This window comes from Panthera pardus, unplaced genomic scaffold, assembly GCF_024362965.1.
Source record: "Panthera pardus isolate Hobbes unplaced genomic scaffold, ASM2436296v1 HiC_scaffold_11, whole genome shotgun sequence".
NCBI classification, from domain to species: Eukaryota; Metazoa; Chordata; class Mammalia; order Carnivora; family Felidae; genus Panthera; species Panthera pardus.
The window spans coordinates 91,046,922-91,065,543 of NW_026526666.1; the positions used below are offsets into that span (position 1 = coordinate 91,046,922).

The 18,622-nt window shown below is 52.0% G+C and overlaps 1 protein-coding gene across 4 annotated transcripts in view; it reads left to right on the forward strand.

Moving 5' to 3' along the window:
- Nucleotides 1-18,622, forward strand: part of ECE1 (endothelin converting enzyme 1) — a 112,864-nt gene that overhangs the window by 37,448 nt on the left and 56,794 nt on the right. The window contains exons 1-2 of one of the 4 annotated variants that reach the window (XM_053898883.1): nt 8,374-8,688; nt 14,878-14,964. In XM_053898883.1, the coding sequence (XP_053754858.1) occupies nt 8,389-8,688; nt 14,878-14,964 (387 nt within the window). In that variant the 5' untranslated portion in view covers nt 8,374-8,388. Of the gene's footprint in view, nt 1-8,373; nt 8,689-11,973; nt 11,996-14,554; nt 14,651-14,877; nt 14,965-18,622 lie in introns of those variants that run through there. The other 3 variants (XM_053898885.1, XM_053898884.1, XM_019461677.2) reach the window with 3 other exon arrangements.

Consider the following 18,622-nt stretch of genomic DNA (forward strand, 5'->3'; position numbering starts at 1 on the left):
CTCTCAAAAATAAATAAACATTAAAAGAAAAAAGAAAGAAACGTGGCTGGTGCAAATGAGGAATTGAATTTTTTACTTTAATTTTATTTTAATTGACTTTAGTTTCAGTGCCGCATGTGGCTTGCTGGCTTCTGTGTTGCACGTCACGGGTCTGTGTGCAGTTCTTTGAAGATCAGTCATGGCCTTAGACCATAGGTCTCCAGCTCCAATATGAGCAGGGGAACCCACTTGTCTTCCTGGGGACACCTTAGGCTGTGTCTTCTTTGGCGTGTTTCAGTATATTAAATTCACGGGTGTTCTCTTTACACCACAAAGGAATCACTCACCGTTTGCTTTGAAACATGAGACCCTCCTGCCCCATCTTTCCGTTTTCGCTTTTTTCTTCTTATCACGGTGTAAGTTTCATAGAGTGAAAGGCACAGACCGGAAGCAAACAGTTTGATGAGTTTTGACAAAGGTAGACACCCGTGAAAACACAGTGGGCTTGAGATACGGGACATTTCCAGAGCATTCCATTCCCCCAAAAAGTTCCCTCCTGCCTCTTTCCAGTAAGTCCTGTCCTCAGAGGCAACGGTTATATTCTAACGTCTGTCACCATAGATTTGTTTTGCCCTGTTTAAGCCTCACGTAAGGTATTTTCCCACCTTTTTTTTTTTTTTTTTTTTAATTTTTAACATTTTATTTATTTTTTTGAGAGAGAGAAAGACAGAGTACGAGCGGCGGGGCGGGGGAAACACAGAGAGAGAGGGAAACACAGAATCCGAAGCAGGTTCCAGGCTCCGAGCTGTCAGCACAGAGCCCGATGCAGGGCTCGAACTCACAAACCGAGAGATCATGACCTGAGCCCAAGTCGGACACTTAACCGAGTGAGCCACCCAGGCACCCCGGTATTTTCCCACTTTTGACTAAGACAAGGGTACAAGAAATTCTTCTCTTTCTCTTCGTTACAAAAAACAGAGCACTAGCATGATGACAAGGGGCAGCTGACCCCGGGCCACATTGCAGAGGAGCCAGGAAGGGGTGGGGTGGGAGGGCTGTGGTGTCCCGGAGACTCGTGGCCTGTGCCAAGGGGGCAGCCACTCCTCGGCTCCAGGGGAAAGCTGAAAATACTGATTTTCATGTAAAGTCTCCTAAATGTTGATATTTCAAAACCTTGTACTGCACCGCAGGCCGAATAATTCACATCTGTGGGCCAGACCTGTGGGCTTCCCGTGTGTGAGTCCTGCCTCGGGCTAATCAGCATGTTAGTAATAGTAATAGCTGATATTTGTTAAGTGATTCCTTTGTTTGAGGTCCTGTCCTAAGTGCTTGATGTTATTAAGTCATCTAACCCCCCTAACAATTTATTAATAAATCCATTTTACAGATGAGTAAGCTGCACCATAGGGAGGGATTAAGGGACCTGCCCAGGGTTACAGAGAGTGAGGACTTGGCTGGGCTTTGACCCCTGGCTGATTCCCAAGTCTGCGCTCCTCACCACCGCCCACATTCCCCTCGGGAGGCAGGGTGCAGGGGAGAGGCCAGCAGGGGCGGGCACACCACTTGGGGTGCAGCGTCGCTAGCCACCCTGGACAGGCAGTGAGAGTGCACCTCGGCCCCGCCTGCCAGGACTGCCCTGGCACGGGCAGTTTTCAAGTTCAGACACCTTGGCTGTCAGTTGGTGGAGTCCCGATTTCAGGAAGTGCCGGGAAAGCAGCCAGGGGCGGGGTTGGGAAGACAGAAGGCTGGCTGCCCCTTGATGAGGCTGTCAGGGAGCGCTGGGCAAGTGGGGGCAGAAGTAGCAGGAACCCGGCAGGGGGAGAGCCCGGGCTCGGGGTGGGGGTGGGCAGGGGAGAAGGGAAGAATCAGCCAGGGGAGCCTACGGCCAGGCCAGGCTGCTGCCGCCCTGGGGAGCTGGTGGCAGGAGCATCCTGGACGGTGCACCCATGCCCGCCCCCCCCCCCGCCCCGCCCCCGCCCTGGCCTCCTTTCTGCACATCATCGTCCAGACAAGCCTATCACTTGGGGAAGGAAGATAAGAATCATCAGGCAAAACAGTGCTGCGTTTCCATCATCCCCTCCCACCTTGGGCGGGGGGGGGGGGGGGGGGGGGGGGGGAGGGGGGTGCACAAGAGGAACCTGAGGCCCAGAGGGCACAGCCAGGAGCCAAACCCGGACTGACTGGCTTCTTTCTACTCCAGTGCTCTTTGTGCTCCGTTTGGTCCTGTCCCTCAGGACTTGGTGTGGTGGGGAAAGAGGGTCTGTGGTCCCTGGCAGGCAAGTGTCCCAGAAGCTTGATGGGAAGGGCAGGGACAGGCCAGACCCTCCTGTCTGTTGTGTGTGTCACTGAACCAGGCTGGCATGAAGTAAGTGATAAATAAGCATTTGCCATTGTTTTTGTTTGTTTGTTTTTTCCCAATTTGATCTTCACACCCACCTTTGAGATATGTATTCTTTTTCTTTTTAATGGTTATTTCTGAGACAGAGAGAGAGAGAGAGAGCGCGCGCGCGCGCGCACACACACACACACACACACACACACACACGTGGGGGAGGGGCAGCGAGAGAGGGAGAGAGAATCTAAAGCAGGCTCTGCCCTAACAGCAGAGAGCCCGACGCGGGCCTCGACCCCACAAACCGAGAGATCATGACCTGAGCCAAAGTCGGACACTTAACCGACTGAGCCACCCAGGTGCCCCAAGGTATGTGTTCTTATCTTATGTTCCCCATTTTACCAGTGAGAAAGCCAGGCTCAGAGAGGTAGAAAGTCATTGGCAGGAGTAAATGAGTGATGTATGTAGGGTGCTTCACATCATTCTGGTGCACAGCAAAGGGCTGTGGGCCATGGGCCAGAGCAGGGATGAGGTGGCAGGACTGGCTAAGGAGGACCTCTCGGAGGAGGTGACATGGCCCAGCCTCTCGGGCTGCTGGTTCTCCTCTGGGTAAGGTGGTTTTCTGCATAAGACGTGTGCTGGTTGGGTGTCCTCACTCTGAGAATGCCACCTCCCACCAGAGCAGCAAGTCACATGGGCTGATACCCCAGGCCTTCACAAGCCTTCTGGCAGGCTCCACACCAAGGGAGACCTCTGGGCCTGGCTCCACATCCCGTGCATTGTGAAGGGGCAGCCTGGCCTTGGGGCGGTCACGTCACTTCTCTGAGCCTCAGTTTCCTCATCTGTCAAATGGGGACAGTGCTACCCACCACGCAGAGCTGTGGTGGGGGCCTGGCATATGTTAGGTACTCAGTAAACAGGTACCGCGGAACCGCTGGGAAACAGCTATTGAATCGAACTGGACTTTTAAAGTCAAAGGACAGACAAATCCCCAGTCTAGCTTGATCCGTGCTTGAGCACAGAACCAAAACCTGCCAACTGCTGCGTCTGAAGCTGCGTGCTTCAGAGGATCAGGAGTCCCTCACCCTTCTTCAGCTGTGTCTACACTGGATGAGGGCGCTAGCGAGCAAGTTTGTCTTTAGTTATTCCTCAGACTCAAGAGCTGCCAACACTTGCTGAGCACTTGCTGTTTGCCAGGCACTATGCTAAGGCCCTTATGATGTCATTTGACACAGGAGGAAACAGGCTCAGTATCTGAACCCTGGGGACTCAGCCAGTACGTGGTGGAGTTGAGACTTGACCCTGTGCAGCCTGGCTCCAGACTCTGTGCTCCTAGGAAGAGAAAATAATCTACTAGAAATCAGCAAAAAGGGTCAATTTGGGGCAGTCTTTCACAATTGCAAAGGCTTTACATGCGCATGATTCAGTTCTGGCCTGATGTCACCAGATGACAACGGTGTTATCACTTCGTGTCTTCCAGTTGACGACAGTGAGGCCCAGACAGGTGCTGTGACCTGCTGGAGGCCACATGGCTGGGCTGGAATGTGGGTCCAGGGCTGTTTCCCTTCTTCTTCTTCTTTTTTTTTAAGATTTTATTTTTAAGTGATCTCTACACCGAACGTGGGGCTCAAACTCACAACCCCGAGATCAAGAGTTGAAGAGTCACGTGCTCCACTCAGGCGCCCCTTCCCCTTGTCTCCCAGCCTCCACTGGGGGAGACAGCTATCGGCTTGAATGGTGGCAGGTGGCAGGTCCCTGTGAGCTCCACTGTGGGCACGGCCCAGCCTGCCCCACGGCCCCCACGCGCCCACCCCGCGGGGCAAACACCACCCGAGCCCCAGGCCACCACTTCCTGTATCCACATCATCTTCGATCTCAGAGCTTTAGAGCCAGTAGTTCTCAGAAAGAAATATAAATGAGTGATTTTCAAAATCCACCCCGTGGAGCCCTTGAGGAAGCCGGTTTGGGGTCAAGATACGGGATCATTGAACGTAAGTGGCAACTCCGCTTAGATCTCTTTTGTAGTTTGGGTTGGGTTGCCATGGCAACCTTTTAATTAATTTATTTTAAGTTCGTGTCTTTATTTTGAGAGAGAAAGAGAGTGTGCCTGTGTGCATGGGCACATGGGGAGAGGAGCAGAGAGGGAGAGGGAGAGAGAGAATCCCAAGCAGGCTCCGCACTGTCAGCGCAGAGCCTGATGCAGGGCTCCAACTCGTGAACCATGAGATCATGACCTGAGCCAAAATCAAGTCGAATGCCTGACCGACTGAGCCACCCCGACACCTGGCAATGTTAACTCTTCAAAATAAAGGGCTCTGTGGGGTTAAAAATATATGTGCTTGCGAACCACCGTTCTAATCTAGCAAACTGCCTCCCCATTTTACAGGTGGAAAAACTGACTTCAAAGCCCATGCTTTCCCCATAGGTAATAAAAATATTCAGGCACCGTTCTAGGTTTTTTAGCTTGCTGAACCCTCCCACCCCTTTGAGGGCAACACTTTTGTCTTCATTTTACAGATGAGGACACTGAGGTTCAGATGGCAAAGTGGTTTGCCCCAACATTAGAATCCAAGGAACCCAGCTCCCAAGTCCATGCTTTCAGCAATGCCCAGCTTGACAGGCACACCCTGTTTGTGTCCTGAGGGGAAGTCAGCATCCGACTTGGGGCCAGAATGTAGATCTCCTGCCTCCCAGCCCACACCCAAGCCTACTGTCTAGAACACCACCTGGGCCGGATGGGGAGATGAGCAGCCCTGTGTGAACCTTGGCTCTGTTCTTCCCTGGCTGTGTGACCTTGGACAAGTGAATGGACCTCTCTGAGCCTGTTTCCTCGCTTTAGAAAAGGGAGAATGGGGGCCACATCACAGGGTTATCATGAACGTTAAACAGGATCATTCACCTGAGTTGGTTGGCACGGGGTCTGGCACAACTGTGAGGGCCCCAGCCACCCTCAGTTCATGGATCCAAGGAGTCCCCAAAACTTCCAGCCCCACCTTCTTCGCCCTCCCTCTTCCCTGCCCTCACTACCCACCTCTGTAACACAGATACTAATTACAGCCATTTCCACGATCTGCTTCCTGGTTGAGCCTAATTATGAGACAGCTCCGTCATTACCATTACAAATATCATTAAGTGAGACGGATTAACTTTGTCCTAAGCTTTATGTGATGAGATCAGCAAATTGTTCAGGCACACTGGGTTTCCTCCGCTTGGGACTTATCCAGACTGGTCACCCTGCGCAGCTTAGGGCCAGCTGCAAGGTTCTGGTCTGTTTTGATCTTGGTGCTTAGAGAAGATCGGAGTGAGTGAGCTGGCCCGTTAACCCAGCCGAGAGGTGAGGCCTGTGGCGGGAAGGATGGAGCGGGTTGGGGCTGCCATCTCACGTGTTGTCATGGCGAAACCATAAGCTCTGGGCGTCGATACAGCTGGGCTGCAATCTGAGCTTCGTTATTTACCAGGTGTAGGGCTCTGAGCCTGTTCCCTCCCCACCTTACAGTTGTTCTGCGCTGGGCAGTGGGGAAGAGTCAAGGACATTCTGTGTGCCAGCAAGTGCCAGGCCCGGCACCTGGCATGTCATAGGTCCTTCTAATTGTTGCTTCCCTTCCCGTCTTCTGTCATTTTCAGTATGACGGGGTTCAGGGCTTTCTGAACCCACCCACCAACCACCCACGCTCGTGTTTACCAAGCTGCCTCTCTGCAAGCACTGGACAGAGGACTTTCTGTGTCTCATTTGAGTTGATATGTATAAAGACCCTGTGGGGCAGGTACCATCATCATCTCCACTTGATAGACGAGAAACCCACAGAAAGGAAGTGGCATGACTTTGTGAAGGTCACACAGCTGCCCTTGGCTGCCAGTCACTATGTTGGGATGAGATATTAGAAGGTCGTGCAGGGTGCTGCTGGGGAGCACAGAGGAGAGGTCACAGTGAAGTCCAAGAAGGCTGCCTGGAGGAAGAGGCATGTGAGCTGAAGAGTCGGTGGGGAGGAGGGGGGAATGAGAGAGAGGAGAGGCCTGGCAGGCAGAGGGCAGTGGCTATGCAGAGGCCTGGCAGCAGGAAGCACGGTGTGTTTAGGGGACTGACCATACATATTTTACTGAGATTCGAGTATGTGAGGGGGGACTGGTAAGAAAGAAGCCCAGAAGGAACCAGGAGCCAGACCCCAGCAGGGAGGGCAGGTTGAAAGCCAGGCCAAGGCCCCTGTTTTTTTTCTGCCAGTTCCAGAGAGCCAACCTGTGAAGGAGGAGGCTGACTGGACCATATCAGTTAGTTTAGAAAGTTCGGCTTGGAGCCAGCTGGGAGAGGAGACACTAGGGGGAGTGATAAGCAGAGCTCAAGCTGGTTAAGGGGCCAACCAGGGAAGGCTTCCAGGGGGAGGAGGGGCAGACCCAAGCCCCTCACCCCCAAAGGGGCAGAGGTGACAGACGGAAGCTGTCCCGTGCAGGGGTGGAGAGAGGCCACGTACCTCGGTCAGCAGTGTAATGTGCGGCCCGTGTCAGGGAGGAGGGAGGAGGTTACCGGCCAGCTCTGGGGCTTGGGCGTGGGCTAGCCTCCTCAGCAGCACTCAGGCGGTTGGTTGGCAACACCAGGTAGATTCTGAGTGCCTCCCAGGGCCCCCAGGCAGGTGAGTCAACGTGGGGCCAAGTAGGAGAGTGTTTTCCAGCTCCCTACATGTGTAGGCACGTCTCCTCTGCCAGCACATTAGGGGAGCTCGGCCTGCGACTCTGGTCCAGACCAGGGCGATTGACTCATGGGCTGTTAGGGCTGCTACCTTCTCTGAGGAGGCGGTGAGCAGCCTTGGTCTCCCATGTACATTCTGTACCCTCGGCCTCCTGTCTGTTGCAGAGTCGCACCTGTAGGCCTCCCCTGCCTCCAGCTCCTGTCTACCTTTCCATGTCTGGCCTCCAGCACCAAGTGAAGTCTCCTTCCCCAACCTCCACTGCCACTTACATCATCCCTCTGTCTCAGAACACAACCAGGGCAGCCTGTAGTCTCCAAAGCAGGTCAGCCTAGGGAGCCGGGCCCCAGGAAGGTGGCCCAAGAAGAGAGAAAGAGGCCGTGAGAGGGTCAGGAAGATCTGGGTTCAAGTCCCAGTTCTGTCACCAACTGGCAAGCTGCTTCCTTTCTCTGGCCTTGGTTTCTACATCTGTAAAATGGGGGTCCCAGGGCTTATTCCACAGGGTGCTCATGAGATACATATAAGATAAAGATATAATAGAGCCTTGAGACCTGGGCAGTGCTGGGCTTGTGTCCACGTCGATGACTCTATTTTCTGTTTTAGAGGGCAGCAGTTGTGGTTTTTTAAAAAAATAAACATTTTGGGGCACCTGGCTGGCTCAGTCAGTTAGGCACCCAACTCTTGATTTCGGCTCAGGTCATGATCTCACAGTTCAGAGTTCAAGCCCCACCTCAGGCTCTGTGCTGACAGCACAGAGCCTACTTGGGATTCTCTCTCTCCTTCTCTCTCTGCCCCTACCATGCTCACACTCTCTGCATCTCTCTCTCTCTCTCTCTCTCTCTCTCTCTCAAAAACAAATAAACATTTAAAAAATATTTCGTTTTAGGGGCGCCTGGGTGGCTCAGTCGGTTGGGTGTCCGACTTCGGCTCAGGTCATGATCTCACGGTCCGTGAGTTCGAGCCCCGCATCGGGCTCTGTGCTGACTGCTCAGAGCCTGGAGCCTGTTTCAGATTCTGTGTCTCCCTCTCTCTCTGATCCTCCCCTGTTCATGCTCTGTCTCTCTCTGTCTCAAAAATAAATAAACGTTAAAAAAAAAAATTAAAAAAAATATTTCGTTTTAGAACAGTTTAGATTTATAGCATTTTTGAGAAAATGGTTGAGAGAATTCCCTTACACTGCAATATTGATGCATTATTACCAGCTGAAGTCTGTACCTTATTCAGATTTCTCTTGTTCACTAATGTCCCTTTTCTGTTCTCGGATCCCCACCCCAATACATTCAGGAGTCATGGCTCCTTAACTCCTCTCGGCTGTGACAGTTTCTCGGACTTGCCTTGTTTGTTGACAACTGCCTTGACCTTGACAGTTTTGAGGAATACTGTCAGGTATTTTGTAGAATGTTTCTTAGTTGGTATTTGTCTGATGTTTTTCTCCTTATTAGACTGGCAATAATATGCCCTGGGGAGGAAGGGCACAGAGGTAAAGTACCCCTCCCATCACGTATCAAGAGTGCCTACTATCACGCTGGACTTACCACTGATGTTAACCTCGATCAGCAGGAAGTTGGTTATTTTTGTCCTGAGTACAGCAGCACAGCTAAAGTAGGGCCAGTGTTGGCTGAACTACAGTTGCGATCAGAAACAGGGGCAAAGGCAGAAGTAAATGGAAAAGTGGTGAAGAAAAATAAAGAGGAGCAGGTATGAGGTGAATTCACTTGGGGATGGGATATGATGCTTACATGCCAGGCAGTTCACAACAACCCTTTTTTACAGATGAGGAAACTGAGGTCCAAAAGGGGAAATGAGCTCAGGAACCTGGGATTGGGCCCAGGTCTGTGTTGGCTGCCTCACCCACACTGTTGAAAAAGTTCCTTGGGGTGCCTGGGTGGCTCAGTCAGTTAAGCATCTGACTCTGGGTTTTAGCTCGGGTCATGATCTCATGGTTCATGGGATCAAGCCCCATATTGGGCTCTATGAGGAAGTGTGGATCCCACTTGGGATTCTCTCTCTCCCTCTTTCTCTGCCCCTCCCCCACTCGCATGCATGCTCTCTCTCAAAATAAATAAATAAACATTTTTAAAAATTATAAAAAAAAAAAAAAGAAGAAGAAGAAAGTTCTTGAAACTGTGTTCCCCGCAGCGTGGATGAGGGAAGGGGCGTTCCTGAATCAGGTTGTTTATAATTCACTTTATTCCACAAAGGATTCATGATGGATTATGACTAAAACTCATTCAATAAAATACTATACAATAGAAATGGAAAATCAGAGCAGAGAAAACAGACTGAAAAATGTGGACAAGGAAGAAGCTGAACATAAAGACCAGGAAAGTACCCATAGCTGAGTTTCTGATTTGCCGGTCAGCTTCCTGGCAGCCAAGGCGAAAAAGGGTCTGGGACAATTGCTATGATGCCTATTATCAAAAAGCAAAAAAGCTGTTCATTCCTTTAAGAACTTTGTGGTAAATTTAAAAAGAGATTAATCATATGGAAATTTCTCCTGTAAAAGACCAAGCAGTGTAATAGATGATACAATAGTAATAAACGTCATGTAGCATCGTCTTTAGGAGGGACAGTCCTATTTTCACTATCTTGTTCGTGCCCATAACTGTTCTGTTTGATTTTACTTGATTGTCATCAAGCAACTCTACTCTTTCTTCTTTGTTGCGGTCACAGATGCTTATGCCCTTGTGAAAATCCAGGATACAAATTAACCAATTAACTGGGCGCCTGGGTGGCTCAGGGTTGAGCGTCTGACTCTTGATTTCAGCTCAGGTCATGACCTCACGGTTGGCGGAATCAAGCCCCACGTCTGCTTGGGATTCTCTCTCTCTCCGTCTCTCTCTGCCTCTCCCCTGCTCGCTCGCTCTCTCTCTCTCTCTCTCTCTCTCTCAAAATAAATAAATAAACTTAAAAAAAATTTAACCGGTTATCTATATACCAGGTTATGTTCTAGGCACTGGGGATGGAAAGTAGTAAGATGATTGTTGCCTACTCCCCTAGGTCCTCTCCATCCCAGGGATGGAGATGCCCAGACAAGGCCTGAACATCAGTGCAGTTGCCACTTGGTGGAGGGGGTGGCGGGCACACCACAGGGAAGGAGGCAGGGAGGACCAGATGTCGGAGGAGATTGACCAGAGATGGAGAGCACTGGTTGGGAGGGGGCCCAGTCTTGGGAGAGGAGAGATCGGCTGCTGGTCCCTCGGGGGTGGGACCAAGTCCTACCGGGAGCTGCCCCCTCAGCTTGCAGCACAGGCCTGACCTGCGTCAAGGACTCTCGATGGACTCCTGTGGGTGGTCAACGCCTGCAGGGCTGGGTCAGGGTTGGGGGACAGCCGCTCACCTGAGGGGCATATGGAGGATGGACCTGGAGAGGGAGGAGTTTAGAGTTTGTTCTTTCGGTGGTGGGGGTCAAGGGAAAGTTTGCAGCCCTCATGTTTTGTAAGTAATGAAGAAGTAAATAAGGGCAATTCACACTTAGTGAGCACAAGCTGTGTGCCCAGCCCGCTCTAAGCACTTCGTCTGTATCAACTCACTTAAATATGTATGACAGCAGTCCTGCGAGAGAGGTATTACAATCACCACCCCCACTCTCTGTGCGACTGAGGCACAGAGAGGCTGTCACTGGGAATCCAGAGCACAGGTGCAGATCTAGAGCTCTTACCCACTCTGTGGTTGTGTCTGTTAAATAACAGTATTGAACTAACACGCAGTGCAAGTGTGTATTAGATGACATATAAGGACAGCACGGATCCCAGCCAATTATGAGCCCCCGAGGCAGGAACTGACGGAGCCAAGGCTTAGAAACAACACGAAAACAGCTTGGAGGGTGTGGCCAAGGAGTCGCAGGCCTCGGAATGTCGCTCGCGACTGCTCTTCCTGCCTCTGACACACTCCAAGTCTCCATGAAGATTCCCCGCCTTGGGCAAACCAACCACAGAACCATCTGAGTGACTAACGCGGTCACAGCACGCAGGATCACACCCGTGTGTCACTGGGCCAGAGGCCTTTGTTGTCAGAAACGTGAGGGTTCTCCAATATTCCTCGTTTCTGTTCACCCCCGGGGTGGGGTTTCCAGAGCGGGGCACCAGCACCCACGCCTCTGGCTTTCATCGCCTTCTGTGTGCAGCTGCGGGCCTGGGGACGAGCTGTGGTCCCCACTCCTCCGTACTTGGTCTCCACCGAGCCCTTCTCGTGAACACTGAGGGGCCCGGTGAGGAAAAGCAGATCAAGGCAGACTCCCTGCAAAGCAGTTGTGTTCTTCTCCTTTCCCGGAAGCTCATGGGGTGGGGCGGGACACCTGCAATGAGACGGAATAAGCACGGCCACCCTGCCGGCTCGGGGCCTGGACTCCACTCTGTGAGGGCCCCACCTGAAGGAGCAGCTCCCCCTTCCACAGGGAGCACAGGACTAGGAGCACAGGGCCAGGTGCAGGGCCTTACTAGCCGTGAGGCTGGGGTTCCTGGAGGCGGCAGCATGAGCTGAGGCATCTCACTCTGCAGCCGGGCGACCTGGGCCACCTGGGCGGTTGGGGAGGGGACTGTCACATCCCGCCTCCTCCCTAATCCTCAGTCTTCTCACTGGGAAAGTGGAGGTGATGGTTCCCTGCCCCCGCCCCCAGCAGGGCATCTAGGGGTCAGGAGAGGTGCTTTTTTTGTGCAGCACAGAGCAGGTGCTGTTTTCTCCCTGCCCAGGGCCTCCGCTCCCTCTGGCCTCCCACTTCTCCTATAACATGGAAGTGATACCTGCCGAGGCTGAGGCTCCAGGTAGTTGTGGGGACCCAACAAGACCGTGAAGGGAAGGCCCCTTCCGGCTCCGGGTGGGGACAAACATACGGCTGCCATTGTTGTTGGGAGTGCCACTCACTCACTGACTGGAGCCTCTGTGCTCCTCACCGAGCCAGCCAAGCCATTCCCACGTCTGAGGCAGGCGTTTTAGGAGGGGCACCTCAGCTTTTGTGCACTGGAACATAAACAAGTCTCCATCTGAGCGGGTTTCTGCTTGGGAGGTATGTGAGCTGTGTTCATCATCCATCCACAAACGGGCTGCAGTGGGCTGGCCGGCCCCCGTGGCCTGGCCTTGGCCCCTGGGATGGGTTTCCAGCCTCCCTCCTTTGCCTCCTACCTTCGCTCCAACACCCACGGAGGCCCCGGCCGCGGCCTAGGCCCCGGGGGGTACGGGACCTGAGGAGCCCTGGCCCCCGCTTCAAGGTTCTCTCGTTTGGAGTGCTGTGGGCTTCAACAGAAGGAAGCACGGGGTGGGGGCCTGGGGTGGGGGGGACACTGAGCAGGGGGCCAGAGGCTCCCTTGTCTGGAGGGTGGTGAGGAGAGCTTCCCAGAAGGGGTGATCTCTGAAATGAGACAGAAGAAGGAGGAGCCACTGCCTCTCTGCACCCAGGCAAGTTACTTGCCCGAGCCTCAGTTTCAGGCTCTGTACAAGGGGCCAGTAATACTCAGAGGGAAGGGCCAGAGGCTTAAATGAGATGATGGATGAAACATTAGCTGCTGTGCCCGGCTGTGTGGTGAATCGAACTTCTTTTTCAAGGGTCTTTTCCTTGGGCGGTTGACACTTGTTACTTAATGTAACCGAGTGTCCTCGTTTCAGAAAAAGTCCAGCTGTAATCCAGCGTGAAGTGAAGAAGCGCGGGAGTCCTTTCTCTGTGTCTCCAGTGGGTAACGGGAACTCCTCCACCCAGTGGGAGCGGGGCAGAAGATTCCAGAATTAAAATTCTTCCCATGCACCCTGCCTCCCCCCAGGGCCTGTGCCCATTAGATATGTTTCCTTTATCCTTAGACATTGCAAAATTAGATTGTCAAGAACTTCAGGGCACTGCCCCAGAGTAATTTTCACTTCCCCTGTACTTGTTCCAGTATCGATTTGAAGTGTCTATCGAGCATCTACTGTATGCGAGGTGATGGGGATTCTCTGTGCCAAACAGCGTCCCAGGCTCATGATGCTTGTGGTGGGAAGGGAGGGATCGATGTAAAAAAAATAATGATGCTGATGACAACAGGGCTGCAGTAAATACTATAAAGGGAAGAAAGGGGGTATGTGGAAGAGAATTTGAGGGGCTACTTAAGAGTGGTTAGGACACTGGACGAGGTGGCAGTTTAAGCTGAGGTCTGAAGCAGGGACTGGTCATGGGAGGAGTAGAGATGAGTAAAGAATGTTCCAGATAGAGGGAGCAGCAGCCGTAAAGATCTTGGGAGAGGAGAGAAACTTGAGAATCTGAGGAACTGTGTGAAGGCCAAAGAAGTTGGGGCCTAGTGAGTGAGGTGGGGAGCAGCATGAGACGAGGGTCAGGGGTGGCCCCGGGGGCCGTGGGGGACTGGTAAAGGGACTGCCCTTGCAGAGTTTCAAACAAGGGCATAGCGAGATCAGAATTTCCTTTTAATTTTTTTTAATGTTTATTCATTTTTGAGAGAGAGAGAGAGAGAGAGAGAGAGAACATGAGCAGGGAGGGAGGGCGTTGTGGGTGGGGAGCAGAGAGAGAGAGGGAGACACAGAATCCGAAGCAGGCTCCAGGCTCTGAGCTGTCAGCACAGAGCCCGACGCGGGGCTTGAACTCATGAACCGCGAGATGGTGACCTGAGCCGAAGTCGGCCGCTTACCAACTGAGCCACCCAGGCACCCCCAGAATTTCCTTTTAAAGGTTCACTCTGGGTGCTGAGAGGCCCAGAGTAGAAGTGGGAGACTGCCAGGAGCTGTTGCTGTGACCCTAGGCAGTCACCTCGCCGTTGGAGCCAGATTCTGTGCACATATGTGTGGCTGTGAGAACCAGATAATGGGAATCAACAGACGTGCATTGTGGAAAGCTGAAAAATGTACAAATGCAGGGGACTCCAGGTCTCACTGGAAGTGGAGGGTCCTTTGGGAAACTTGCCGGCTAGTTTCTCTGAGGTGGGAGGCACGGAGCCCCTGGAGTCCCTACCTGAGTGCACCCACGCCCGAGAGAGCCCACTTTTCCAGCCCAGGTCACAGGGACTGGGGAGGGAGCACCTGCTTGAGTCTCTGGACTGCTGACAGGGAGGGTGGAGGGAGGGGTGGCTGGGTCACCTTCCTGGTGACTTCCGAAGTCTGGAGTTTTCTGAAATTCTCTGGCTTATAAGGCCCCTGAGCTAGAGGAAGGGGGAAATGAGAGGGGAGACACCTGTCTTTTTTATTCCCCCTCTTTCCCTCCCCCCGCCCCCCCCCCCACCCCCCGTCTTTCTATCTCTGATGGGGAGACTTACTTGAGGCACCTAAGGGCCACTGGTGGGTGGAACCTCTCTGTTGACAGTCGTGATCCAAATTAGGGGCATTTTCCTCATACTTGACTCCCGTATCCGCCACCCACTTTACTGAAGGGAGAGTTGAGGTTTCCTAGGAGGAGGGGCTGCCCCGAGACCTCTTCCTGCCTGCTAGGGGGTGGCGGTGGGGGACCTCCACCTACCCCGGGTCACCCTGCGGGGCCAGGGAGGGAACCGGGAACCGCGCGCGGATCGGCCCCGCCCGCCAAGGTGTCGTGTTGCCGTCCGGGCCCCCGCAGCCCGGCCCGCCCCGGCCAGCCTGTCGCCCCGGGCTCCCTGGCGGTGGGGACCGAGCGTCGCGGGGCGCAGGATGCGGAGCGGATGGCCGGATGGCCGCAGCGCTGCGGGCGCTGCGGGCGCTGCGGGCGCTGGGGGTGAGGCGCGGCGTTGCATAAGCGGGATGGGGGGGAGGGGGGGCGGGGAGGGGGCGGAGGGAGGCGGGACCCCCCTCCCCCGCCGCGGGCCGGTCCTTGGGCCGGTCTCGGTGTCCCGGCCGGCCGGGGCGGGGCGCGCGGTGGCGCCGGGCCGCTTCCCCATTCTCCCCATTCGTGCGAGAGCCATGGAGGCGCTGAGGGAGTCCGTGCTGCACTTGGCTTTGCAGATGTCGACCTACAAGCGGGCCACGCTGGACGAGGAGGACCTGGTCGACTCGCTGTCCGAGGGCGAAGTGTACCCGAACGGCCTGCAGGTAGGAGCCCTGGCCCGCTGCGAGCCCCCAAGGCAGCCGGGCATGCGCGCTGCTGTCGCCCCCGCCCCCATCCCTGCCAGCCCGGGAGGGGGCCGTGCCAACCTGGCAGCTCTGGGCTCCGTGGGGAAGAGGACTTTCTGGGACAGAAGTGGTCCGGAGGTGCTGGGCTCCTTCCACCCGTGTCCTCTCCCCAGCCCCGGCTGCCCCTAAATCCTCCTGCCACCTGCTAGTGGGACTTCCACCCCTTGGCAGAGTTGAAGCACCCTATGGAACTGAACTGGACCGATTACCTTTCACACAAAAGGCAGCCCCCGAGTGCCGAGGAACTTGCCCAGGGTCACATAGTCCAATAATGGCAGAGTTTAAAACTGTCCCAGGTTTGGCTCGGAAAGCCCTGTGTCCCTGGAAACCCCTCAGTGCTGCGCAAACCAGGATGGTTAGTCACCCTCTCTGGTCGGCATGACCCCATTCTTCACTTCCTGCGTTTCCTGCAGGGAGGAGCCCATCTTCTGCCTCCTCTTTCCTCCCCTTTGCAGCCCACTCACAAAACCCAGTTTCTCCCCTCCCCACGGTCTGCCCCTGTGGGACTCAAACCTGCCCACCGCCTCCCTACCTTGCGGCTGCTCTTCTCTCCCTGCAGGGCTGAGCTGGGGTAGTGTTGAACAGGACCTCAGCCCTGGTGAGGTTTGGACCCAGGCGGGTGGATGGGAACGCGTTGGAAGTGTCAGGGACACCCAGGGGGACCTTGATCCGACTCCTAGGAAGCCAGCTCGCAGAGAGGAGCAGGGCATCTCAGTCCGAGGATTTCTGCCAGGTTAACCAAGGGAGGAATTGGGGAGCGTGTTGGGGCCAAGCATTGAGCTGCCACCAAATCACAATTCACCCGGGGGCAAACTTAGGGTGCATGCAAACTCACACCTCTTAGAAGCTGGAATGGGGTGCCTGGGTGGCTCAGCTGGTTAAGCGTTTGACTTCAGCTCAGGTCATGATCTTGCAGTCCTTGAGTTAGAGCCCCACGTTGGGTTCTGTGCTGACAGCTCAGAGCCTGAAGTCTGTCTCCCTCTTTCTGTCCCTTCCCCATTCATGCTGTCTCTCTGTCTCTCAAAAATGAATAAATGTTGGGTATTGAGGAGGGCACCTTTTGGGATGAGCACTGGGTGTTGTATGGAAACCAATTTGACAATAAATTTCATATATTAAAAAAAAATGAATAAATGTTAACACTTTTTAAAAATAATAATAATGTTCAAGATTTTAAAAATAATAACAATACCAATAAAGGGAAACAGCATTGATGGAGTCCTTCCTACAGTTAATTAAGTAGGCCCAGGGAGATCCCAACTCATGATTCCAAGTGGTCTGCCCGCTAGAATATGGCACCCTTACCTACATCATCCCACTTCACTTTCAGGACCACCCACGTGGGGGGATTACTGTTCCCACTTACAGATGAGGAAACAGGTTCTGAATGGGGATACAACTTGCCTTAAGTCACTAAGAGCTAGAAATCTGGGAGTGAGAAATCAACTCAGTCTTCCTAAAACCTCTTCCCTGGGACCCTTCTTGAGAGGCTAAATCCAGCAGGAAATTAAATATCTGTGGCAGGCACTTTTCCCTTCACAAATCAAAACAGAATCTAATCAGCAACCTTTTCAGTCTCATATTGCCCAGAAGGTTCTAAATATATCAGCACAAACACATTTCAGAATTCACCGCAAAATAATATGTGGCGTTGTCATCACCATAATAGGACAGGTAGCCCCCATAGGTAGAGCGTTTTTCATGTCACAGAGTGTGTTCATCTGCCCGAGGCTGCCTAGCAGAGTGGAAGCTGGGGTCCCAGGTTTCATGGTCTTGGCTGAGCTGCTTAATCACGAAACTGTAAAATGGGATTTGGAGAAAGTAAATGTAATTCCTATTATGGGGCCTGCTAGGATTATTGTTGTTTTTATGACATATGAGGTAAGGGCCCCATGGCTACGTTACAGATGATGAAGCTGAGTCTCGTGGAGGTTGGGGACATTCCTGTGGTCATAGAGCTGTCATGTGGGATGGAGTACAGTGTTGCCGTCCCTACACCAATCTGCCAAACTGGTCACATTGTCTACTTTTTATACAGGAAAAGCCAAAAATGTTGAAAGGACTTGGGGCATTTCTTTGGGTACCCAACCCGGCTTCTCTTGAACCCCCTTGACTTCCCCAAGGCAAGTGTGAACTAGCCAGTGCTTGAATCAAGAACTTGATCAACTTACAAAGCAGAGTTTTCTATTAATTTTGTTTTTAATCATTAAGGTTTTCCCCCCTCCTAATATAAAAACTTTACATGCTTATTTGTAAAAAACAAACAAACAAACAAACAAACAAACAAAATTCAAGCGTAGAGGTGCCTGGCTGGCTCAGTTGGTGGAGCACGCAACTCTTGATGTCAGGGTTGTGAGTTCAAGTCTCACACCGAGTATAGAGATTACTTAAGCAGAAAATCTTAAAAACAAATAGTCTAACATGTCATATATATATATATATATATATATATATATAATTGTTAGATTATATATATATATATATATATATATGACTTAAAAAGAAACAGTAATAGTCTTTGTATAATAGTATTTGTATTTGTCTTAAAAACAAATAGTCTAACATTATATATATATATATATTACTTAAAAAGAAACAGTAATTCCAGCATTTGGAGATAACTACTTCTAGTTTTCCACATTTGCATGCATATATTTTTAAACATAATTGAGCTCACTCTGAGTACACGATGTTGTACTATGCTTTTTTTCATTTAATGCCACTTCATAAGTATTTTTCTATGTTGTTTAAAAACTTTCAAAACATGCTGCCATTGAAAACTAAAATGCCTCTTGGTACCAGTAGATAAAAATATATTTACTCAGTCTGCTAAGGTTGGAAGATAAACCTGGTAACTTTAACATTGCAGGTGACCGACCACCCTTTAGCCTTTCGGATGATTTCCTATGCCCTGACACTAAAGACGTAACGGCTCCTTCAAGTTTAAGATTTAAAAAATGGCCCCTGTCCCCCCACCCCCAACTCTCCCTCTTTGATGGGCAGCTATAAAAATAAGCTACTTGATTTTTCGCAACTTTGAAGCCCATTATTCTAGAATACCAAAGTTATCTATACCAATACTAACAAATGAAAACCTTGAATGAAACTTGACCCCTTCGTTACTGAATATGCTGACCAAATACTGAATTTAGCTGGACCCCCGTTCTACCTGTTTTTCTTTTCCTTTGTCTCATATTTAGGCCCCAGTGAATTGTGATCCACTGAGTGCCGAATTTAAAGCCGGATAGGCCCCAGGACAGATACTCAGCTTTGCCTCTTATGGGCTGTGAGACCTAAAAGCAACTCACGGAAACAGCTTTTTTTTTTTTTTTTTTTTTTTTTGTCAAATGGGGTTAATATTATTTATCAACAGTTGTTGGCAAAGATTAGAATGAGGCAGTGTAAGTGAAAGCATTTTGCATAGTGCTCAGAAAATGGACTGGGTTGCTATCGGAATTATCGTGACTCACCAGGTGTGAGATCTCAGTGATGCCCTGAATATAACCACCCTGCTCTCTGGAGCCTCTGCTCTGCTCGGGCCGGCTGCCTGGCCTCCCCAGCAGCCCAGCACACACCA